At 43.6% G+C, this 26,137-nt stretch overlaps 1 protein-coding gene across 1 annotated transcript; it reads right to left on the bottom strand.

The window, feature by feature from the left end:
• Positions 1-1,367: 1,367 nt before the first annotated feature.
• TMEM177 (transmembrane protein 177) lies at positions 1,368-2,729 on the bottom strand. The gene has a single exon (XM_081924252.1). It carries the CDS (start codon positions 2,507-2,509, stop codon positions 1,574-1,576), a length of 936 nt encoding a protein of 311 aa, XP_081780378.1. The 5' UTR covers positions 2,510-2,729; the 3' UTR covers positions 1,368-1,573.
• Positions 2,730-26,137: the final 23,408 nt, after the last annotated feature.

The raw sequence follows: 26,137 nt of genomic DNA, 5'->3' as shown, positions 1-26,137 counted from the left end.
AACAAAACTGCAAATTCCTTTGCTTCCAGACCTTTCTATATAAATAAATTAATAGTGGTTTCTTTTGCTACCTCTCAGTGACATGGGAATGTATTTCTGACAGAATTGCAAGCCAATATTCCTGTATAACTTTTTCACTGATTGCAACACTGTGAAGTCTTCCAGTTCTTTATTAAAATAGTTTTTCAGCCGCAACAGAGAGGTGTCTTTTTTTAAGAACAAAAAACCACAACCCTTAATTTTATTCTCACATCAATCAAAGACTCACAGGAAAGGCCAAGTACAGTGGTACCTTGGGTTAAGTACTTAATTCGTTCCGGAGGTCCGTTCTTAACCTAAAACTGTTCTTAACCTGAAGCACCACTTTAGCTAATGGGGCCTCCTGCTGCCGCCGGAGCACGATTTCTGTTCTTATCCTGAAGCAATGTTCTTAACCTGAGGTACTATTTCTGGGTGCAGTCATGGGATTGTTGTCTATCACTTGATGGTGTATGTTTTCATTCCACAGAGTGGGAAGTGACAGAGACAGGATGTTTTGGTATTACTGTGTTCCGGAAAGTGGGACTATTGTCCTTTGTTCTTTCTCTCTGCTGTCTGATGAGAAAGAGGAAGGAACTAAGTCAGAATGCTCTGAGTGTATTATATGTAAATAAATGTAGATTAGCCAAAATGCTGACCTACTGAGTTCTGTTATGCAAACTGCGACTAGTCTGCGGATCCCTAAGTCTGCTGATGCTTCTTGGTATCAGTTGCTGTGATGTTTGGGCTGAAGAAAGCTTTTGAAGCTCCTGAACAACCGACCAGGAGGGAGAGAACACGCCAGTCGGGTATGTGTCTCTGCCAGGGCTCTACACGAGAGTAGGACGATCCTAACAGTGCAATGGGTCAGTGCATCTGGCTGTTAATGTTAAGATTGTGGTTAGGATAACAACTGGCATTAAGGAATCAGAATGGGGGAACAGCATTTAGACTAGATGCAGGTTTACACTGGGGAATAACATGGAACCATACAGGGCACCAGTAGCCTCATAGGCTCTGCTGTAAGTTTCAGCGTTCTCAACACATGGATCCAATATTTAGCTAAACTTTCCTCCATAATCCACAAGGACTAGAGACTTGCTTCCTCCATCTTTTCTTTAGATGTTCCTAAAGATACCAAGTTACATGGCAGTTCTGCACCTGCCCACAGCTCTGCACACCACCCGCACTTTACATTAACAAGAGCACATCATGCTGCCCTCTGCATTTTATGTTCATTCAAAATAATATGCAAAATAAAGAAAATGCTAGCTCTTCCAGCTCAGTGCTTGGCAAGTAACACTCCCTCAGAGTTTTAAGAAGGAATTTAGAGGCATGTAGGACACAGAACCTTTGAAGCGAGGCTTTAATTTTTAAAGACAACCAGTGCATCCAGGACAGGGAGGAAAAATAAAATCAAGCCCCTTCTCCTCCCCGCCCACCAAATAATAATAATGGAAATGCTAATGAAATCATATGAAAAGTGAAACCAGACTGCAGTGTTCCAAAGAGAATATATAACCTACAAGCTCAAAATTCAACAGTGCCTCTACTCCTATGCCTGGGGCATGCTTAAAATATTGATAATCAAGTCTCTTCTGGAAGTGTATGATGCGTGCTTTAATCTGAACCAGTATCTTGGGAAAAGATTGCCACTTGGGGCATATATCCGCTCTCCTCGCTTGCCCATGAGCGTGCGGAAAATCTTGTTCTGGGACAGAATTTTATTATAGAACTCCACTCCACCTCTAGCAAAGCTGGTGGAAATGGTGGCTGTATTTCTGTCTGTCCTGTAATCCATTGCCTGGCTTACAGCGTCGTACGAGAGACAATAGCCCACAAATCCAATCGCCATTACAGCCACGTTGTAAAGGCCTCGTAAGAGCACTGGACCCGAATACAAGCCCAGGAGCTGCTTTATGGCTACCCCAGAAATCCAAGTCCCAGCTAAACAAACGGGGGCAACAGCAGCACATATGAAGGGTCCGTTGCTTTGCAAGTACATGAGCTCTCTTGCAATGGCAAACTTCTGAGCCTCCGGAGAAAGGGTCAGGGCTTCCTTCAAGGCCAGGCCTTCTGTGCTGTCCCAGTCCACTTCTTTGCCTTCAATCATGACAACGTGGCTGGCAGTCCTGTTATCATCACTGGCTGCACCACTGAAATGGGCAGGAATGCCCACGACACAGCCTGCAGGCAACCATGGAAGCCCAGCACTCACCGGGTGGAAGCTGTAGGCCACAAAAGCTTGGTAACGATTTGCTGTTTTTACTCCGACGTCGCTGATGATGTCATGGAACAGGATCTGTAATTTTCCCGAGAGCTCCATTGGTTTCCCCTTGGCCCAAGCCTGATACAATGGTCTGAATGTCTCCCCAGGAAAGATGTGAAAAGTCAGGTTAGCACCAAAGAGTCCAGCACAGGAAACTGCCAGGAAACCAGTCCTGTGCCTCTCCACCATGGCCACTGTCTTCCAAAGGAACCGAACAGCCATATTCAGCTGCTAGCCTGTTCAATTTCAAGACAAGTGATGAATTATCATACTTACACATAAGCTCCATCTACGCTATACATTTAAAACAGTATCATGCCACTTTAAACGGTCTTGGCTTTTCCCTCCCAAATAGTGCTGGGAAGTATAGTTTCTTAGGGGAGCTAAGAGTTGTTAGCACACCCCTATTCCCCTCACAGAGCTACAGTTCCCCGAGTGGTTTAACAGTCAATGCCTCTGAGAATTGTGAGGGTAATGGGGTCTCCTAACAACACTCAGACAGTTCCCAGGAATCTTTGGGGGGAACCATGACTGGTTAATCACAAAATGGTGGCAGTGGGAGCCTGGCTAATCAGAAAGGACAGAGTAACTTGCTCAGGAAGCTGAGTACAAGGCAGAGTTTGGGTTCGAAACCACTCCTTTGATCCCAGAATTTTCTGCTGCAAACCAAAAAGCCATTTTAAAGGTGGTAAAGGTGAAATAAAACTTGTCCAGTAAATTGTGAACAGGGCAAAGCTGGAGCCCAGAACACAAAACCGAGTGTTTGGATGCTAAATACATTTTCCAAGGTTAACTTTTTGTCCTGAAATCCGAGTTCCCATTTCACAGGTAGGGATGTGAGCACTCACAAAAATCAGCATTAGTATTTATCTTCTTGGTCCCAGATGTTCTGGCGTAGTGTATATAACTAAATACTTTGTTGCTAGTTAGTCTCAGGCAGTAGATATAAAGAGAGTGGATATCAAGCTAGGACTTGCGAGACCCAGGTTCAAATCTCTATTCAGCTCACTGGTTTACTTTGGGTTAGTGATTATATCTCAGCCTAATCTACCATGCAGGGTTCTTATGAAGATAAAAATGACAGAGAGACAGCTATGACATATGCATAATATGTTAAGGGTGCTTCTGGACTGCTTCTGTTTTGGGGGGTGGGATTCAATCACATACAAATTTGGGTTACAGTGTTTGTCAATCTGGCACTATTGCACTACTCACCACCCTACCCCACCCCACTCAGACTTTTTGCAATAAGGGAAGTGACAGGAAGTTAGAATAATGTGACACTGTGGAAACACCTGCAAACAAATCATTTTGAATGCCCACGACTGGTCATCTGGAAGCAACCTAAGTGACAATAATACATGCTTACAAGCAGTGCTATTTTTTTTCTAGAAAAAGAGGTGCTGGAACTTGTAATTAATACTTCCCTTGTTCTCTTAAAATGGCAATGGTGCCCATCTGAATGGTGCCGGAACTGAGTTCTGGTGAGTTCCAGCTGAAAAAAAGCCTTGCCTACAAGGCCAGTATTATGTCCTTGCAGTGTAACTATAAATGTCATGCTTTTTATAGCGTACCAGACATAGCATAAAACAGATGCCACCCTAAACACTAATTTGCCAAAATAGCAGGTCATGCAGCAAGATAACAAGTCAACCTATACTAATTGCAGATCGCAGAATTTAGCCGGGGGGGGGGGGAGGCTGAAAGAACCCCTCTAATTTTAACTAATTTTGCATCTAACTGCAACTGCTTGTATCCATGCTTCGTTCTGTTTTGTACCCCTTCCATTTACAGAGGCAATTCTGAAACACAATTAAACGCGAATAAAGGCATCAAAAAACTACAACGCTCCCCTACCGTTTTTAAGCACTGGAAATGGGCACGCGCTAAGGACCTGATCTCCTACCAGCAGAAAGGGCCAATACGGTGGCAACGCGGTGTTAAATCCCAACTCATTTCTACCTACCCACACTCCCCCCGCAGCAGCAGCAGCTTGAATTAATATACCGGAAAGGGAAAACGCACGTGGGTGCCGTAAAGAAAGTCAGCTGCTGAGAAAGCGGCGTGCTCAAGCTTAGCAAGAGAAAATAGCCGGCGGGAGTTCCGGGTTGCCTTGGCAACGAGGAACCCCTGCTGTTGCAAAAGGAATTGCGGGCTATAATTGGACCTTTCCCGTGTCTTCTTCTTGTGGTTCTCGATTGTGCCTTAGCCCGTTTTCCTGTCCAGGAGGATGGAGCGGGGAGGAAGACGCATATAATATATCCCACAAGGCAGCCAACACGAAGAGGTTTATTGAGCAAAGCTGAAATGCAAATACGGGGAGTTTGCAAATGCAAACTGAAATGTAAACACATGAAATGAAACGGGGGGAGAAAAGAAAGGGGGTGCCCTCGAAGTAATATATATGTGCAAATCATTGGAGGCCGCCCTTCCTTCGGAAGGGTGCGTTGCTCGGGCCAGTTACCCACGAGCCAGCTCCTCCTTTGCGAGCAGGGCTGCGCTGCTTATCTCCTCCCTGCAGCTCTTGGAGAGGAGGGCCTGCCTGACTCATAGCCCCCCCGCCCCGACCCCTCTCGTTTCTGCCAAGCTGCAGGCATATAGGTAGCGTTTGGCTTCGCGCTGCCGCCCCAGAGAAAGGCGCAGACGGGGCAGCTGCCGAGCTGGCTTGCCATGCCTGCTGCCCTCGCCTACTACCGCGGACAGCTGCGCAGCCCGCCAGGAGCCTCGGAGGAACAGAGCAGCCATTGATCATGGCAGGGCTGGAAGAGATCTCTCACAGGAGAGGCATTCTGCGAGAAGGGGCCCCCGCCTCTCTCAAGCCCTTCTGCTTTGATGCACCGCCTTGTTAGGGGGTTAAGGTTTTTAAAAGGAAGTGTGTATATGTGTGTGGCGGGTAGGCGGGGGTGATAAAGGCTGCTCGCCTCGCAAAATAATCGCAATTACGTTCCCTTAATCGCAGTCAAGAGGGTCGTTGTTGGGGGCTTCTCCCCCCCCCTTTTCTTTTGCACAACAAATGCACGCTTGTTATTTCTTGGGCCATGCAATTTTCTTGGAGCTTGTGCTTCTGTTGCCATGATGATGTGGCCGAGTGTGTTACAACTAACTTTCCTCCCCAGGAATGCACTGGTTTTTGGAGAGAGCTATGAAGCGCGCTAATGTCTGGGAAAGCTACACTGATTTGCAAACTTCCGTTGTATAATATTAGCCGTGAAAATGAAACAAAAAACCTGTTGGTGTGATACACACAGCACAAGAGCAGCAAAATATACCCACCTCTCTCTCACCCACTCTTTTGTAGATCTTCTTTTAGAATAAATATATATTAAATTGTTTACAAATTGTATGCACTCTTCTATGATTTGTCGTGTCTGACTCTTTGTGACCCCCATGGACCAGAGCACGCCAGGCATTCATGTCTTCCTCTGCCTCCCACAGCTTGGTCAAACTCATGTTCGTAGCTTCGAGAACACTGCCCAACCATCTCGTCCTCTCTTCTGTGATAGAGTTTATGATTTCTCTAACGTGGATCATGCTAGCCTTTTATGGTCATTACGAGACTTGCACTTTGAGCCTGGAAGGATAAACACCCATCGTCTATGACACAATGCCTTGAGGACCATCCTAGCTATATTGGAACATACTCATAGACATCTGTTTCATGTGGATACCCATATAAACAACTGGAGGGCTTATATTAAACCAGAAGTAGCTAATGTGGTAACCACCTGCTATTGTTGGCCTGCAACTCCCATCATCCCTTACCATTTACCATGCTGGCTGGGGCTGATGGGAGTTGGAGTGCAAAAACATCTGTAGGGCATCATATTGACTCCCCATGTACAGTGGTGCCTCTGGTTACAGACTCTTCAGGTTACAGACTCAGCTAACCCAGAAATAGTACCTCGGGTTAAGAACTTTGCTTCAGGATGAGAACAGAAATCGCGCGGCTGCAGCGGGAGGCCTCATTAGCTGAAGTGGTACCTCAGATTAAGAACAGTTTCAGGTTAAGAACGGACCTCCAGAACAAATTAAGTTCTTAACCTGAGATACCACTGTATCAATGTTTAAATTCAGATGGATGTATTGGTGGTGGTTATTGTATCCTTAATATGAGCCGTTGGTGGATTTTAAGAAATTTTTCATATATTATTTATTTTTCTTTCAAAAAAGGGGTTTATAGTCCCTTAATATTTTCCCTCCCTCACTTAGTTAAATTTGCAAATAAAAAATTAATGTATTGTATTTCCAGCTATAGCTGGTTTGCTAAGTATGGCACCCTTTGGAGAGATTACTTGGCCACTATGTTCCATGCTGTGTTAACTTTCAGATTGCTTCTAAAGTTATTACTAAAGCTTTGTGTTTGTTTTGTGTCACAAATCCCTTTTTTTTGCTTCCACACAGTGTGTATTGATACAATAATGTAATTTCATAGTTAACACCTTAAACACAACACTCTCAGATTACCTCCAAACATGTATCAAAGTTCTGTCCTGAGGTTTGATACAACCCCCAGCAGTATCACTTTTTTTAAGCTCTCTTTTTAGATGGGCTGATAAAAACATAGGTACTGATTTTAAACTTTATAGGTTATTTCATACTGTTGGATTGCAGTTTGATATTATTTGCTGTTGCCAGCTGCTTTGGACTTCCATTTGGATGGAAAAGTGAGGTAATCACTGAAATGAAATAAATAAACTATGCACAGTCTTCCAAATGCAGCTGTACCATAGATGTACATAAACAAACTGTGATATGTTAAATCTAACAGTGCTTCTTAACGGTACTGTACTGATTTTTGTTCAGACTGGCGTAACTTTTTCAGTCAGTCTGCTAGGTGGTGCTAGAGGACATGCTCTAAGCTAGTCATTTAGTGGGGTGAAAAAAATCTATAAATTGAAAGCGAAGTCCATGTAGGATTATGCCTGCTCTTCTGTCTGCACTATTCTGCATAAGGCTTTGTTGACTGCTGCCACATTAATTAAAGTGTTGGCTCTTATGAATGATGATGTATGAAAACTCTGGCTGCATGAGTCCCTTTTTGGATAGTGAACTCCATTTGTTTATTTGGAATAGTTTTCACTGTTAAGCACTTGGTGCTCTTTATGGAGACATTTATTTGTTCTATTTTTTGAACGTACCCCCAAACACCTCCCCACATGGTTCTTTTCTTCCCACCTTCCCTATTTACTAAGGAATAAAAACCACCTGTGCCAAACCTTGATGTTTGAAAACCGACAAATCTATAGATTGAGCAGCTGCTGTAATGCATTGGCTGTTTGATGGAAGAGTTCAGGGTCATTGCTAGCACGAAGCCAGAACATGGTACACAAAATATGAAGAGAAATTTGTCCTGCCATTCACATAATATGGTAAATGCTTATTTTTCATACATGGAGATGCTTTGTGTAGGGAGGTTGTAGTGTAAAACAATAGCTAGGCGACAAGTTTCATTTGCTTATGAATAGCAAGTCACAAACTCTAGCATGCTATTTAAGACATGTCAACACATCATGCATTCCTATTTGTCAGAAAGCTCAATGATCCTTGTGATGCCTGACCACATATCACAAGGGTCCGAACATGGGAACATAGAAAGCTGTCAGACACCTGGTCCATTTAGTATTGTCTACACTGACTGGTGGTGGCACTCCAGGAGAGTGCAGAAAGGTTTTAAAATCAGAAATGCAATGCAATGGCTGGCAAACCTACTGAATTAGTAAGTGTGTCAGCTTCCCGCAGTTCATATATAGTACCCTGCAGTTGCACATCTGCCTTCAGGGATTAGGCAACTGATCTGCAGCACTGTTTAGGCTGTGAACACACCATACATTTAAAGTACATAGGAGAAAATATTGGGAACCATAGCCTACCCCCCTCACAGAGCTACAGCTCCCTACACCTTAACAAACTACAGTTTAGGGGAAGTCACATACTTCAAATAGAGTATACATTTCATTATGTCTCAGCAGTGTAGAACCCACTGCAAATTCCTGCCTTGGCAGCATAAGCTTAGCTGTCTTTTTCCTTCTAAGATGGCATTCCTCTTCCACCCCCGGCTTATGTTTTATTTGATTCCATAGGCCTTCTTGAAATGTAGCGTGTATAATAAAGCTGTTGTTTTGAGTATTATGCGTTAAGTATTAGAAGAAAAACAGCCCCGAGTCTAAATTAAGAAGCTCCTTATTCCTGTTTCTCATTCCAGCTGGTTTTCAGAGAATGAATTAATGCCCATAAAAATCAGAAATAAAACTACGTTGGAGCACATAAATATGTTTAATTTGTAGATGTACCATTTGCCACCACAGGAGCCCATCTAGTAAAGTGGCAGTTGTAATAAACGCCAGTAAAGAATTAAAGAAAAGACCCTTTCGCTCAACCCTTCCCAGGAATAATGTATATAAACAGACAAGAGCGAGGACCTGTAATGTTTCCTGAATACAGGTCACTTGTGATGCAAGCCATGGGTATTACAGTCCCCAATGTGCTGCGCCGCTTGCCATCTGCAGTTCACCATGCTGTTATGAGTCATTGTAACACCATCAGCAGCAGTCCTGACCCTCACATGGTATTGATCTCATACACATTTCTCACGGCAATCTGAGTCTGTGTTCTGTGTTCTGACACTTGTTTCCTGAGGGAGGAGGAAGCATCCTTTCCCAAATAGCCTGTGGCAGCTGTGCATAAGAAAACAATCACATGCATCTCCCTATTGGCGTGCCCATTATGTGTGAGGAAATTTCCCTCTCCACACCATGGCAAACACTGGTGGATTCAGTATACTGTGGAAAGAAGCGTCTCTTAGGCCTACACCTCGCCCCCCCCCCCGTGCTTTGGGGGTGAGGATGCTTTTCTGAGGTATTGTCTCATAAGGTTAATGGTATTCATGCAGCCAAGTGGAATAGACCCTTGGGTCAAAAATGGAATTTTTTATACGTGGGCACAAGCTAGGGGCCCACAGGGACCTAAAGTTATGGTTAGAACTGGTGGAGAATTGTAGCCCTCAGCTTGAACAGTGCAGTGTAAGAGAAAGAATTGAAACCAGAATTGCTGGCTGGGGCAGATGGGAGCTGGAGCCCAGCAACACCTGGAGGGCCACAGGTTCCCCACCCCTGGTTTAAACCCTTCCACTTCAAACCCTAAACCTGAGTACAGTTGTGCTGCAGCACTGTGGAGGTTTTTATGAGGTTGGCTGAATGGTACAGCTCCTGGTTTTGTGACATTTCACACGCTGCATGATCACCTTAAGAAGCCCTCTGAGAGAAGCAGGCGGTCATGGAGGAAGCCTGAATGCCCTGTCAGCAGTGCTGGAAAATTGTGCACCAGCTACCCTAAAATGAGACCAATCAGAATCTGTCTGTAAATCCTCAGAACTCCTTTTGGAAAATATATTAGCTAAAAAAATGTTCACAGGGAGCTATTTACCCTAACTTGTTTTGCATCCCTTCCTTTTCTTTGTTTAACAACTACTGGCTCTATCACCAACACTTCTGTGCTTTAATCTGATTGGGCATTTCCAGATGACCTGCTTATTGAGTATTCATCCTGTTTTGTTTGCAGGGAGATTAAATGATGTTGCACCACAGCAAGTGTTACGTCACACTTTCCAGTGCATTTCCCCTTTAGTCTTCCTATCTCAAAATGTCCAGTCTTTTGGTGAAGCAGATTTGTTGTGCAGGGCCGTCCAATTGACGTTAATAACTTGAATTTGCCAGGTGTGACTGAATCCCACCTGAAAAAACAGTGACAGTGTGGAAGCACTCCAAGATTCCATTCACTTCTTGCAGCAACGCACCTTCAGCAAGTTTGTAGTACCAGAGTGCCTGCCGAATGCCATCTTGCAGAGAAACCACTGGATTTTTAAAAATAAAAATAAAGACATTTTATTTATCATTTAAAAATATATCACAAAATCCAGAAGAGAACAAAAAAACTCTTCACAGATCAATATTACATAAAATATCAGTGCGTATAGTAGTACAGTTGTATCTCAGGTTACATATGCTTCAGGCTACAGACTCCGCTAACCCAGAAATAGTGCTTCAGGTTAAGAACTTTGCTTCAGGATGAGAACAGAAATCGTGCTCCGGCGGCGTGGCAGCAGCAGGAGGCCCCATTAGCTAAAGTGGTGCTTCAGGTTAAGAACAGTTTCAAGTTAAGAATGGACCTCCGGAATGAATTAAGTACTTAACCCGAGGTACTACTGTACTTATACCCCATACCCAATGTTTAATTTATCTATTGTCATGGATAGATAGATGGAATGAAAGATAGTTAAATAGATTGGCAGATAGATAGATAAATTTGGGACAGTTCCCCAAAAGACGTTATCATTTTATGTTCTTTCTGACATTTGTGTTTACCTCATACATCATCTGTCATCTGCTGGTCACCTTTTCCATTCATTCCAAATGCAAAATGGCTGCCTGTAACTCATCAGTCACTCCCAAACCTTCCATTTTAATTTCCAAACACAATGAACTAGGGCTGGTTATCTTTCAGCTTTGAAAAGCAATCAGTCAGGTCCTCTGTCTGAAATACTAAGGGAAAGACTAATCCCTCCCTTTGGCACTGGATTCAGCCTGTAATCACTGTCACTTCCCAGGGTCAAATTCTGAATTCCATTAGGGTAGGACATAACTACAGAGAAAATCCATTGAGAGAAGCACTTGTGAGAGAGCTGCACAGTCCTTTCCCTTAATTTTATCTCTCCAATGCATCCAAAAGTGACAATTTTCCTGAGCTGATTCAAAGTAGGAGACTGTTTGTCTGGCAGGGCAAAAAACCCAGAATTAAGTTTAAGATACTAACGGACGCAAAAGAAAGAGGGGGCTTTGCCCTGCCAGACTTAAAGTTGTACTATGAAGCCGCAGCTTTCTGCTGGCTAAAAGATTGGCTACTTCTTGAGGACACGGACGTGCTGGATTTGGAAGGTTTTAACAATGCATTTGGATGGCATGCATACTTATGGTATGATAAGGTTAAGATTAACAAGGTCTTTAAGAACCATATTGTCAGAAAAGCAATATTTAATGTCTGGACAAGATACAAAGACTTATTAGAGAACAAAACACCGAGGTGGCTGTCACCCTTGGAGGCTAAGGCCCGAAAAAGACCTAATATGGAGGCCAATTGGCCAAAATATTGGGAAATACTAGAAAGAGACGGAGACAATTGGAAACTGCAGAGTTTAGAGAAAATGAAAGATAAAGTGCGAGACTGGTTACACTATGCTCAGATCAAAGAAGTGTTTAAGAATGATAAAAAGTTAGGATTCCAGGTGGAGAAATCGAAATTGGAAACAGAATTGTTAGAACCTAAGACCAAGGTACTTTCAAAAATGTATAACTTGCTGCTGAAATGGAACACACAAGACGAAATGGTTAAATCGGCTATGATAAAGTGGGCCCAGGATATTGGGCATAACATTATGTTTGAGGACTGGGAAAGGTTATGGACCACTGGGCTGAACTTCACAGCATGTAATGCTCTGAAGGAAAATGTAATGAAAATGATATATAGATGGTACATGACCCCAGTGAAATTGGCTAAAATATACCATTCGTCTGATAATAAATGTTGGAAGTGTAAGGAAAATGAAGGAACATTCTTTCACCTCTGGTGGACCTGTCCTAGAGTGAAGGCCTTCTGGGAAATGATATATAATGAGTTAAAAAAGGTGTTTAAGTATACCTTCACCAAGAAACCAGAGGCCTTCCTTCTGGGCATGGTCGGCCAGAACGTGTTAAAGAAGGACAGAACATTTTTTATGTATGCTACAACGGCGGCAAGGATATTTATTGCTAAGAACTGGAAAACCCAAGATCTACCCACACTGGAAGAATGGCAGATGCAGCTGATGGACTATATGCAATTAGCTGAGATGACGGGCAGAATCCGTGACCTGGGAGAGGAGAGGGTTGAAGAAGACTGGAAGAAATTCAAGATTTATTTACAAAAGTATTGTAATTTGGTTGAATCTTAACAAGGAAGTCAGAGTAGAAATATCTACCATTAAATTACAATTTCATATCTGAGTTTAACCTAAATATTGGATTTAAGATCATAAACAAGATGATAATTTGCTTGGAAAAATCTGTTTGTAATGATGAAAGTGGAAGCGGGAGACGTGAGGGAGTCCACAATAGAATGAAAGGATGTTATGAAACTTATTCTGTTTGTTAAATATGCATTTGTATGAAAAAAACTCAATAAAATATTATATATAAAAAAAAACAAAGTAGGAGACTGACACAACAAACCGCCTGACTTTCACCAGCAGGAAGAATGCATCAGTGATGAATTTCTGGCTTTTATTGGAAGAAATAATTGAACCCACTTCCTAATCCAAACTCCCTTAAAAAAATCAATTGACTCACATGCAAAATGTATGTTTATGAAACTGAAATCTCTGAAAATGTTTGTTAGTGATCTCTGCCCCACTCATTGGCACTGTGGTGTAAACCACTGAGCCTTGGGCTTTCCGATCAGGTCAGTGCTTCGAATCCCCGTGATGGGGTGAGCTCCCGTTGCTTGGTCCCTGCTCCTGCCAACCTAGCAGTTCGAAAGCACGTCAAAGTGAAAGTAGATAAATAGGTACTGCTGCGGCGGGAAGGTAAACGCCGTTTCCGTGCGCTGCTCTGGTTTTGCCAGAAGCAGCTTAGTCATGCTGGCCGCATGAGCTGTATGCCGGCTCCCTCGGCCAGTAAAGTGAGATGAGCGCCACAAACCCAGAGTCGTTTGTGACTAGACTTAACTGTCAGGGGTCCTTTACCTTTTTACCCCACTTATAATATTTCCTGAGGAGAAGGCAGAGTAGAGCAAAAGGGCCATAGCTCAGTAGGAAGGCTCATTCTTTGCTTGCAGAAGTTTCCAGATTCAACTCCTCCTGCCTGAAACAATGGAGAGCCTCTCCCAGTCAGTCAGTGTTGAGCATACTAAGCTACATGACCAATGGAATGAGCATGCTTCCTATATATTACTATATTAAACTGTTTTAAATCTGTGGTACTAATATACCCATAGATTAATCTATGGCCTAGTTTTCTGTTGTAAAGCAGTATCCTTGAAAATAGAGCCCCTACAAGTTGTCTAATACAAAGCTGATGCCTTTCTAGCCTGTCTGTGCAATGGTTTTGATGAAGAGCCATCTATTGGTTTTTTAAATTCATATTCTGGCTGTCTGGAGGCATGACACATGTGTGCATGATTTCATTGCTGCAATAAAGAAAAGAAGGAGTCAGAAGAGAATTAATTTATGGATAGCTCAGAAAGAGATGGATGCGGCTAGCGAAGGGAGAAGTGGAGCCAGAGATTATGCCGTTTTATCTTAATAGTGCTGGAGAACAGAACCAGCAAATGAGATTACAGTCCTATCTTTACATGCAAATACGATTCGGTTTCTTTGCATCTCTTAGTCATGATGCATTTGCTAGAGATGTGCATGTTTCTGATTGAAATGGACGGCATTCAGAGGTTAATATGAGCCAGAGCTCAGCTCCAGCATTTACTTTGAATGCTTGCCTTAGAACATATGAAATATAGAAGAGAATGCTGGCATGAGCAGAGAGCCTTTCTTCAACGGCTGGATTTTTCAATCCATTTTTTTGGATTATGAGTATGCAGGGGTGTTCCAAGGCGGGGGGCGGGGCGGTGGTCTGCCCCAGGTACCATTCCAAAAGGGGGGACGACACAAAATGCTCCTCTCCTATTGGCGGCACCCCCCGGGACACGCGCCATGCCCCTCGGGATGCGCACCATACACCCTCAGACGCATGGCACGCCTCCCAGGAAGAGCATGTTAGAATGTTACTAACTGATTGGGTTTCTGGTCAGATGTAAAGAGTAAAATCTGACTGAATTTTATTTTTTCGCATTAAAAAAATAATTCCCTTCACATGACAGTCAAAATGGCTCACCTTAACTATTTGCTTATTAATTTACTAAGGCTGCAATCTGAGCCTCACTTTCCTGTGTGTAAGCACCACAGAATTCCATAGGACTTCTGAGTATACATGATTAGGATTCCAGCTTTACATCCTTTCTAATGTATCTGTAGGGAGCCAGTGTGATATAGTGGTTAGGGTCCTAGACTGGGACCTGGGAGACCAGGGTTCAAATGCCCACTCAGCCATGCTGTTCACTGGGTATCCTTGGGCCAGTCACTATCTCCCAGCCTAAACTACTTCCCAGCATTGTTGTGAGGATAATATGGAGAGGGAGAGAGCCATGTACACCACCTTGTGCTCCTTGGAGGAAAGGTGGGATATAACAAAAATAAATAAATAAAAAAACTTTACTGCAGCTGCATGTGGAGAGCGGAGACGCAAACCCGGTTCACCAGATTACGAGTCTACCGCTCTTAACCATTACACCACCTTTCCACAGTTCTCTAAGTCTCCTCCTCCCCAGTTCCTTCCCAAGCAGTTGGAGGCTCCTTCATCTTGTCTGTCTTTGCTCCACCCTCTTCATACCTCTTCAGGTTCTGGAAGACCAGGGGGCAGGGGAGCTGGTCGGAGCAGGAGCAGGAGACTCCCTGGCTTCTTCAGCAGCCTGACTCATTGCTGCCTCTCGGCCCCGCTCTTCTCCAGCCTCCACTTCTGCTTCTGGACTGCTCTCTACCACAGTCTCTTCCTGCTCACTAAACCCTGTTACCTCTTCAGTTTCCAACACCTTCTCCTCCCAGTCTGCTCCCTCTTCTCCCTCTGATCACATATATTTGTCCCACCTCCAATCTCCTGGCTCTGAGCCTTCTTCCCTTGGGATTTCCCTTCGGGATTCCCCAGCTGATGCCTCTCACCACTCCTCTGTATCCAACCAGTTTCATGAACTTAGTCATGATAGAAAAGGATGAGCAGCTACTCTACTCAGCAATGGAGTTTCCTCCATAAGGAAGGTCTACATATAGACAGATGCATTGAGATTTCAGATGGTACAGATAAATGTGGCTAATTTATTTGTTTGCTAAATGTAAATACCACCCTTCCACCCAAAGGAGTTCAGGAAGATATACTGGGCAACATAATTGTAGAGAAAGATGATGCAGAGGTTTATGTGCTTCTGACATTGGTAATATCCTGGTATTGAATACATAAATTATCTTTCAGGTTAAATATTAACATTATACCATTAAGCTCGCAGGAGACAAACTATCAACTCAGAGAACAGTTATTAAAGGCTGCTGATTGATTCTTTGAGAAAGAAGTGTACACATGGTATATTGACAAGACCATCATAAACAATCAGCAAACTCAATTCTCTGAACGCCAATCCTTAGGTAGCTGAACAGGCATGATTCATGCACAAGAGGAAGAGATCCGCAGGATTGGGGGAACACAAATATTTGCAGATGTACAAAAGATGGGAGGGGGGCTTTAAATGGGTGGTGGTGAGAAATCCAAACTAGTCCAATGAGGACTGTGCATGCTCAGTTAAAATGCTGACTGTTAGAGGGGTGAGATAGGACAATTGTCCTGGAAAAAGGCATGGTTGTGTGGAGCACAGAACAGGAGCATTCCATGCTGCAACATTTCGCTGAAGGTCCAGCTCAAATCCACTTAAAGCACTCCTATCACTTTAACGCCCCCCCCCCCGCACCAAGAATCCTGAGAACTGTATTTTGTTAAGGCTGCTGAGTGTTGTGTCTTCACAATGCTGCAGTTCCTGTCACTCAGGAAGATTGTGGACCTTTGCTGTACAATGTTTTAAAGCACTGAATGCTTAATTCAATTAAACATATATTCACCCCTGCCTTCTTTTTTTGAAAAATAAAGGCCCAATTTGTTTTTTGAATATTGAAAAACTGCCAGGGTGGTTCATGATATTACCAGTACAGTGGTACCTCGGGTTAAGAACTTAATTTGTTCCGGAGGTCAGTTCTTAACCTGCAGCTGTTCTTAACCTGAAGCACCACTTTAGCTAATGGGGCCTCCTGCTGCCGCTGCCACCCCCGCACAATTTCTGTTCTCATCCTGAAGCAAAGATCTTAACCCGAGGTAATATTTCTGGGTTAGCGGAGTCTGTAACCTGAAGCGTCTGTAACCTGAAGCATCTGTAACCCGAGGTGCCACTGTACTATCCAATCAGTTTTGCACTGGATACAGCTAGGTTCTCCTCTCTATGGATAGGCTCACGATAGCGTTGTACTCACTTTTATGAAGAATACAGCCATTGAAATGAATGAACCTTCATTAGTTATGGTAATTACTTTCAATAGGTCCACCCTGAGTAAAAGTAAAACTAATAGTATACTAGGTGGCACTTGACTTAAGAGTCATAGAATTGCAGAGTTGGGTGGGGTCCCAAGGGTCATCGACCCCCTGCGATGCCTCTTTAAAGCACTATACATTTAAAGCACAGTCAAATCACACACACCACTCACTGAGTTTTGGGAACTGCAGTTTGATAAGGATGTGAATATCTAGAGCCCTTTGAGGAAAACTACAGTTCCCTTGATTCTTGGGGTGTGTTCAGAAATGTACTGTACTTCAAATGGGTGAGTTTCATGTTGCTATTCTGTTCTTGAGATAGTTCCTGTCTAACCTTTTGGCAGAGGTGCCCTCTAAGTCTTGAAAGGACAAAGGGAAGATTTGTCATGTGAACAAAATGGAGGACGTGTGCTTTCCATTGCTGAAATTATGTACATCTGTATGCATAACAAATATGGGCTTTAAACTGCTTCTTTTTCTTCATCTCATTGCGTTCTCCCACTTGTGTTCTGGCAGCTATTCACATGCCTAGCAAACTCAGAGAATTTAGAAAAGAGGATGCCTTCGATTCCTCCCTCTCCAGACCCCACCATTTATCTGTTTTCCTTTACTTAAACTCCCTTTTCTGTCAAGCAAAAGAATACTGCTACCTTCCCATCTGCCAACTCTTACTAGAGACGATCGGCTGCTACACATTCCCTCTGAGCACAGCGTTGTCACTGCAAATGTGAGCCCAGAAGGCAGTTTCTGAAATGAAAGGAAATATGTATTTAAGGAGAGTGGGGGGAAGAGAAAAGCTTTCAAGTTAAGCAATGCTCCCACTTCACAGAGACCCAGGGGCACAGTGGCAGCTGGTACAAACACTCCTGCTTGAAGTGAAATACTACCTGAGGCAGTTTCATGCACTAGATTTTCCTGACTTTGTTTAAAGTAGCCTGAATAAAACCTCGTATCTTTGGAAAACATGCTTGAGATGCATCTGTGACAACTGAGAGCTTTGCATTTGTTTGTTTGTTTATTCATATATATATATATATATATATATATATATATATATATATATATGCAGGTTTTGGTGTCCTCGGGTGTCTTCCCGTGTAAAAGTTGGGGTGTCTAGGCGACGTTTCGACGAGGTCTCACTCGTCATCTTCAGGTTGGTGCTTTCGGCTTCTTGTTACTGGAACAAGAAGCCGAAAGCACCAACCTGAAGATGACGAGTGAGACCTTGTCGAAACGTCGCCTAGACACCCCAACTTTTACACGGGAAGACACCCGAGGACACCAAAACCTGCATTCCTGTACCCGTGAAAATCTACGAAAGCAAATATATATATATATATATACACACACACACACATACATACTTACAGCCTATCCGCATCATTCTATTGTGATATGAAGAGCCCATTTTGGACTCAATTCTGCTTTTTAACATCTATATGAAAGCACCAGGAGAGATCATCAGCGGGTTTGGGTTGGGTGTTCACCAATATGCAGATGATACCCAGCTCTAGCTCTTGTTTAAATCAGAACCAGTGAAATGTGAATGTCCTATGTCTGGAAGTGGTTGGGGGGAATGGCAGTCAATGGATTGAGGTTGAATCCTGACAAGACAGAAGTACTATTTTTGGGGGACAAGTGGTAGGCAGGTGTGGAGGATTCTCTGGTCCTGAATGGGGTAACTGTGCCCCTGAAGGACCAGGTGTGCAGCCTGGGAGTCATTTTGGACTCACAGCTGTCCATGGAGGCACAGGTCAATTCTGTGTCCAAGGCAGCTGTCTACCAGCTCCATCTGGTACAACGGCTGAGACCCTATGAGCCTGCACACGGTTGCACCAAGGTGGTACATGCTTTGGTTACCTCCCGCTTAGACTACTGCAATGTGCTCTACATGGGGCTAACTTTAAAGGTGACTTGGAAACTTTAAAGGTGACTTGGGAGGGGCTGCCGAGATCATATAACACCGGTCCTAAGAGATCTACATTGGCTCCCAGTATGTTTCTGAGCGCAATTCAAAGTGTTGGCGCTGACCTTTAAATACAAACCATGACATATGTTTTGTCAAAACTGAATGGCTTCCTTAGATCCTGCAACCATCTGTGTAAGGGCACCAGTAAACAACCCAACATATAGACATATAGATCTTTAACTTGCACATTTCCACATAGATCAACTTTTGTAAATTTAAACTGAACAATGTATTCCTTTAAGAAAAAGACAATGTGTAAGAAGGAGGTGGAGGAGAGTGGGTGGTTAGTTATTTCTTTACTGCAGATTGACAGGCTGGCAGATTGAGAAAGAAAAAAAGGGCTTTTGTTCAGTTTCATATATAGTACAATACAGGCAGCTGACATTTTCCCCCCTCTGACACCCACAACCTAGATAATCACACTGCATATTTTAGTTACTGTATGCAATGCAGCAAGAGAAACTTTAAGAGAAAGCATAAACACATGAGAAAAGCTGTACACTTGATACTGATCAGCCAAGTAGTCAAACTATTAAACGATGAAACCAGCATTCATAAAAGACCAGTGGATCTTCTCTAAGGGTTCCAAAGAAGAATGAGTATGAAAAAAAGTGCTTGTGTGCATATAACATTACCTTTAATTTTTATTGTTATTTTCAAAAATATTGTGGCAACTTAAAAACAGGCAGATTTATTGTGACATAAACCTCTGTAGGCTAGAGGACACTTTGTCAATACACATCTTGTGTTTTCTACAGTTGGCAGATAAATGCATTAGAACATAAATATATACAGCACCTGCTCATTGGAATGCCCTACACATTAATATTAGGCAAGTACCTTTACTATACTGTTTTCAGCATTCGCTAAAAAACCTTTTTGTTATGGTAAGCCTACCCAGGCATGGAATTTTTGATATATAATTTGATTATGTGGAATTGTTTTGAAATTGCTGGTTTTATTTACATTTAAAAGATTTGCATTAACTTGCTTTTCATGTTTCTTTTTAACAGTAATTTTTTAATTTCTGCTTTAGATTGCTCTAAAGAAAGAAATGAAACAAGTTCTTTGTAAAGCACAGAGGAAGGCCTTTTGTCAGGTCATTTCAGAGAAGAATCCCTGTTATCTCCTGGCAGGGCTGGGGAAGTCCCTTGTCTGAAACCCTGGACAGCTCCTGTCAGTCAGTGTTGACAACCCTCAGCTTGATGAGCTAATAATGGCTTCCTGTTTTTCCAAGTCTCAGATTGTTTCTGAGGTTCCTGAAGCACAGCGAACACCATCAAGTTCAAAGATAGGGTCTTATATAGTAGATTAGTATATATCTACCAGTTTTAGTGGGACGCGGGTGGCGCTGTGGGTAAATCCTCAGCGCCTAGGGCTTGCCGATCGCATGGTCGGCGGTTCGAATCCCCGCGGCGGGGTGAGCTCCCGTCTGCGGTCCCAGCTCCTGCCCACCTAGCAGTTCGAAAGCACCCCTAAGTGCAAGTAGATAAATAGGTACCGCTTTCTAGCGGGAAGGTAAACGGCGTTTCCGTGTGCTGCACTGGTGCTGGCTCGCCAGAGCAGCTTCGTCACGCTGGCCACGTGACCCAGAAGTGTCTCCGGACAGCGCTGGCCCCCGGCCTCTTAAGTGAGATGGGCGCACAACCCTAGAGTCGGACACGGCTGGCCCGTACGGGCAGGGGTACCTTTACCTTGACCAGTTTTCAGGTGTAAAGTTACAACTTTCCTATACTGCTGCTCTGTGTTTTATTTGCAGTTCTGTCCTCTGGAATTTCACATTTGCTTACATTTTCTTTTAAAGAGCAAGGAGTACTCCAGAGAGCTCTTTTACATTGCTAATAAGCCATGAACACACTCGAGAAAGAAATGAGAGGGCTTTGTATACTTATTTGGAATACAATTTGTAATTTAAGGGAATGCCTATTACTGGAAAATAATTAGGCTGGCCCCGTTGAGGCACTAGACATCCTCCTCTAGTGTGTGTTTACACTTTTTTAATGTCAGCTTTAGTCATCATCCTCTTGCTTGGCTGCTGCAGAAAATCAAGCAGAGCAAGGCTGAGTCTGGGCCTGCAGATTGTCCAAGTCTCAGCCCTGTGCTTACTTGAAGAACAATTCTCCCTCTCTCCTTGCTTCCATAGGGAGGCCTGGCTTCAATATGATACTCTGCAGATGGATCTTTGGACTCCAGCTCATCACTCATAACCACTGTAAATAGATGTCACTGTGCAGAGCTCATTTATAAAGGCGGATCTATGGCTTTGCTCCTAAAATCTGTACGTCAGGTTTATCCTGAGTAATGCTTTAGTTACTGGGGAATATCTTTAAGAATTACCCAGTGCTGTCAAGGGACCTACTTTTCTTTGGCCCTTATCTTTCTCTAGAAATCAGGGGACCACTTAATCACAATGAGATATACGTTGCCTGTAATGGCCTCTTTGATTTACGTCCCGGTCCCTGCTCTTTATTTTGAACCCTCCAGCATTATTAGCTGGCAGAAGCAGGAAAAGACCCCGTGAAATGGGGAGACTTTGTGCTGAATTAGCTCTATAGCAGTGTGAATTATTCATGGCTCTGGGATGGCTCTACAGCTAAAGGACTGGTGAACCCCATGGCAATTGACAGTGATCGATCAGGAAGATGGGTAGCCACAATTAATCGGCCAAAGGTAGGTTGATGCACGCCTGGCTACTAGAAGTGGGTCCTGGAGGCAATACAGGATAAGGAGCTGGTGGAATGATGACTTCTGGGTAAATGAGATGAACTGGCAGGCAGACATTGAGTAAGGACAAAAACCAACAACAATCTTGATGTGTTCATTTAGTAATAAACCACTTAAAATCACTGAGAGGTTTCCCCTCCCTTTTAGTGATTTGGGTATGATTGGGCATTACATAGATCTTTTTGTGCACATATGCAGATTTGTATTCTATTCTGTTCTGCTTGGCCCAGAGTGGCTAATGGTACTATTGAATGGCATATACAGATCCATGACTCTTACAGAGATGTTTGATAGGATTTGCTTGTCCTGCAGGTGTTTTCTTGGTAATTTGAGGCTGCAATTTCCTTGGTCAGTGCGTCCACGCAGCTTGAGAGTACATGACTGAGAGGTGAGGCTGCCAAATCCAATGTTCCAGCAAAAAGATCCAGTTGTACAAAACGTCTGGCAGGAACAGAAAAACTCCCAGTTTGAACTTATCATTCTGGTTATCTGCAGCTTGACTTTGCCAGAATGCAATCCACTTTTTTCTCTTTCCATATTTACACATGGATAACACAAAGTCCTCTTGAGGGTTGTGTGGGTGTGTGTTTATGTATGATACCCTTAATTTCTAAAACAAAAACTGCTGAGTGTGGGTTTTTGTGGGGTGTTTCTATAAACAAGGACTGATAAAAAAGAAAACTGTAATCTGTACATTGGTCCAGAAGACTCAAGCCTTCCTGCCTCCTAGCAGTCTCATGTGACTTTAGGCGATTCCCTGCATTACCCTTTACTTAATATGGTTACTTAGTGTCTCATAGAAAGGAATCTCTCTGAATTATAAACCACAGTGAAGTTCCACCTGGAAGTCCTTATCTGACAGTGGCTCCCACTGTTGGCTGATGCCCACTGGGACTGGGAGGATGGAAGACAATGAAACAGACAGTAAGCAGAGCCAATGACAGCCAGAGCTAATTTTAGTTTTGCCCTATCTTCCTCCCCGGCAGAGTTCTATGCAAGAGCAACACTAAAGAAGCTGGCAGGCAATTCCAGCCATTGGACTGGTTGTCAATACGAAAGCAGACACAGAGGCTGGCTAAGGGCAGGCTGATGATGGTGGGGTCTTAAACAACTATTGTCCAGTGGCAAATATCTTTTTTCTGTGTGCTCAAGGTTCTTGAGAAGTTGAGCTTTAGGTATGCTCAGAGGAACTGATTGTTTGCATCCATTCCAGTCCAGCTTCAGGTCTGGCCATGACATTGAAACTGCCTTGGTTGTTGTCCTGGTTGATAACATTTGCCAGAAGAGATAGGGGGAGCATGAGCCTGCTCATTCTCCTTGATACCTCGGCAGCTTTCAATACTGGTGACAACAATATCATTCTGGAGCATCTCAGAGAGGCGGGAACACTGTGCTTCTGTGCTTCCATGTCCATCTCTGGGGCCTTTTCCGGTAAGCAGTTGTGCAAGGCTACTGTTTGGCACCATGGGAGCTATCACAGGGTTCTGTCTTGTTCCCCTTGCTGTATGAAGCCTCTGGAACTGTCGATCTGGAGCAGGGGTTGTTGGTTTCTGTTTATACCACTGTGCAGTGCTTGGAGTCACAAGACTCTGTTTACATTCCAGAGACATTCCAGACTGTTGGAAGTCTCACGGAAGACGGGAGACGGATACGATGTTTACTGGTTTCCTGTTCCTTTGTTCCAGCTGCTCTCTGCTTTCACAGAGAGAGCATGTATATTTATTTTCTGTCTGCATAGTTAGAAATAAAACTCTTTGCAATGTAGCTCATATTTCTTGTCCTTCCCTGCTGCTGGATACTCTGCGTAATGAGGGAATGTGCCTGGAGCCTTATCAGAGGCTCAGGTTGTTAATCATCGTCAGAGGCGATTCCAAAGGATGAGCTTTTCCAGCTTGGTCTCTGACAGGGGTCAGCAAACTTTTTCAGCAGGGGGCAGGTCCACTGTCCCTCAGACCTTGTGGGGGATGGACTATATTTTGAAGGGGGGAAAAAGAACAAATTTCTATGCCCCACAAATAACCCAGAGATGAATTTTAAATAAAAGCACACATTCTACTCATGTAAAAACATGCTGATTCCCGGACCGACTGCAGGCCGGATTTAGAAGGCAATTGGGCCGGATCCGGCCTCCGGGCCTTAGTTTGCCTACCCATGATCTGGAGTAAAGTGTCATCAATAGGCAGAGAACACCCAGCTTTGACCTGGGAGAGGTGATTGAGGTGTTAGTGCTTGGAGGTGGTGAAACGAAGAGGTGTTATAACACACAACTCGTGTGCCTCAGTCTCACATCCAGGAGGTGGGGAGATGGCTTCTCATGGTGGGTTTGCACTCCTCTGGAAGGAGAAGGTTCACAGCTTGGGGGTTGCTTCTGGATTCGGCACGGTCAGGTGGTCTCTGTGGCTAGGAATGCCTTTCTCTAGCTACAACTGGTTCACTAGCTATGCCCCTTTTTGGAGAGAGATGAGCTGGCCATTGTATTCCATGCTCTGGTAACTTCCAGATTGGATCATTACAATGCACCATGCTTAGGGCCAGTGCTTTTTTCCTAGGAAAACAGGTGCCTGTACTCACCAAAAAGTTGTTACGGTAAGTGTAACACCTTTTAACAACAACAAAAAAAGAGGCGCTGGTACTGCGTACCCTGAAAAAAAAAGCACTACTTTGGGTTTCTCTTGAATATGACTCACAAACTTCAGTTGTTTCAAAATGCAGCAGCCAGATTGCTGGTCAGGGTTCCATTTAGCTCCTGTTTTAAAACAGCTGCATTTGTTGTCCGTTCATTTCTGGACCTGATTCAAAGTCTGCACATTAGTGTTTAAATATCTAAGTGACTCAGGCCCCAAATATCTGAGACTCCTTCTCTGTGGCCCCCTCCAGCTCTCATGATACTCTAATTCCCACAAGCCCCAGCCAACATGGCCAGATGTTATGGATGATGGGATTTGTAGTCCAGCAACATCTGAAGGTTCACAGGTCTCTCCATCCTTGCTTTCCATGGAGAAAATGGGGAATAAATGAAGAATGTCCCTGTTGTGTTTCAGCAGGAGGCAAATGGCATATAGGAACCTTCTCCTGCCTCCCCCATGCTTTTAATGACACAAAGTTATCCCACATGGCCTTTTCATTGGCATCGCAGCCTTTGTTTCCAGTGGAAAAATACGATTACGCCATCACAGTCTGTCATTAGGGCTGAGCGTGTGTCAGGTTGCACTTAACCTTGATGCCCTCTTGAGTATACGTATTTTTAAAAAATCGCTTTCAAGCATATGCTAATGGAAATGGCTCCTGGAGTTGAGTACAGTGTGCAGTGTAAGTTCCTCCTGCTCACGAGTTCATAAAACCTAACTGAAATATTATTTGTGTATACTACTTCTGCTAATTTTGCTGCTAATGTCAAGCTGATGCATGCTTAACATTTCATGTATTGGGTGTTCATGATGGGTTATTTATTTAATGCCAGCAACTAATCCTCTTAAGTACAAATGAATGCACACTTAACTGCATGTGAAGGATGTGCCTGCGTATATAGTGGTTTTATTATGGCATGAGGTCAAGCCGATAATCTCCTGTTTTCCTCCCTGAATTAAAGCAGAACTGAATTTTCTTGTGCCCTTTGGGCAAACCGGGGGTGGGACTGCGCAGTTTCTGGAGTCTTAAAAAGCAGACTAGGGAGGAAAAATAGATGAGCTGGAGGAGAAAGTACAAAGCAGAAGGAAACATTTAGAAAAAAACAACAGCGGAGGTGGGCTTTTCGTGTATAAAAGCCAAAGCAAGAAGACTGATGCACCTCGGCACTCTCAGTCAATCTACAAGAATGTTAATGTGACCTTTGCAACCTTTCCATTAGGTTATTTTTGCCTTCATGCAACAGAAGCCCAGCACTGCAATAGATAGCCTGCAACACACACACACATATAGCACAAAGAAAACCATAGATGCTGGCTGTGGTACATGTCATAGCCCTCATTATAGAGCCTTTTCATCCGGGTGGGTGGAGAGGAGAGGAGAGGAGAGGAGAGGAGAGGAGAGGAGGAGGACACACTCATTGCCTCAGGGACCGTCTCTCCCTGTATGTATGAGCCAACCCAGACCCTGCAACCTTAATCTGAGCCCTTCTTCATGTGCTTCCTATGTGAGAGGTCTGGAAGCCAGCAACACGAGAGTGGGCCTTTTATGGCTCCCCATTTGTGGAATGCTCTCACCAGGGAGACTCACTTGGCGCCTTCATTACATATCTTTAGGTGCCAGGCAAAAACTTTGCTCTTCTCCCAGGCAAATTAAACCATCTACGGCCTTTTAAACTGGGGGTGGGGTTGGGTTGTTGTTGTTTGTGGCATGTTGCTATGTTATGTATTTTTCTGCTTTTATATTGCAAATTGCCCTGTGCTCTTTGGATGAAGGGTGCTCTAGGAATTTAATTAATTAATTAATTAATAATTGCAGTTGAGGTGGGTGAAGAAGAGCAGGCAGAGAGAGAGAGAGAGAGAGAGAGAGATGGCAAAAAGCTGAAGAGGACTATGTAGGTAAACAATGTGTGCATAATGTTCTTGTAGGAGGAATTTTCTTATGGCTGCAGCAGGATTTGTCACGTGCCACACCCGCTCTTGATAATACACCCACTCTTTCAGCAGGGCTGCTGTGAAAAAGCACATCCAGCAATATTTCCATCTCCAGACAAAAATAAAAAGAAAATGTTAGCATCTTATTTGAAATTCCAGAGTGCTTCCTGCATCCAGATCATGTTCAGTGAAGAATGGGGCATGTGATAAAAGGAGCTTCGTTTTTTGAAATGTTTGGCTCAAGCAGCCAAAAAGACATTCTCTCTTTCGCTCGCTGACTCCAATTTATAATTCAAACTCAATTTAGGCAGAAGACATGTCATTCTTTTACAGCAGGCTTCCTCAAACTTGGCTGCCAGATGTTTTTGGCCCACAACTCCCATGATCCCTAGCT

This window comes from Podarcis melisellensis (assembly GCF_964234715.1).
Source record: "Podarcis melisellensis genome assembly, chromosome: 1".
Classification (NCBI taxonomy): Eukaryota; Metazoa; Chordata; class Lepidosauria; order Squamata; family Lacertidae; genus Podarcis; species Podarcis melisellensis.
This window is presented reverse-complemented; position numbering and strand designations above follow the sequence as displayed.

What these genes read in the sequence shown, in the direction of transcription:
- TMEM177 (XM_081924252.1), bottom strand. Translation starts at nt 2,509, where the DNA reads ATGGCTGTTCGGTTCCTTTGGAAGACAGTGGCCATGGTGGAGAGGCAC.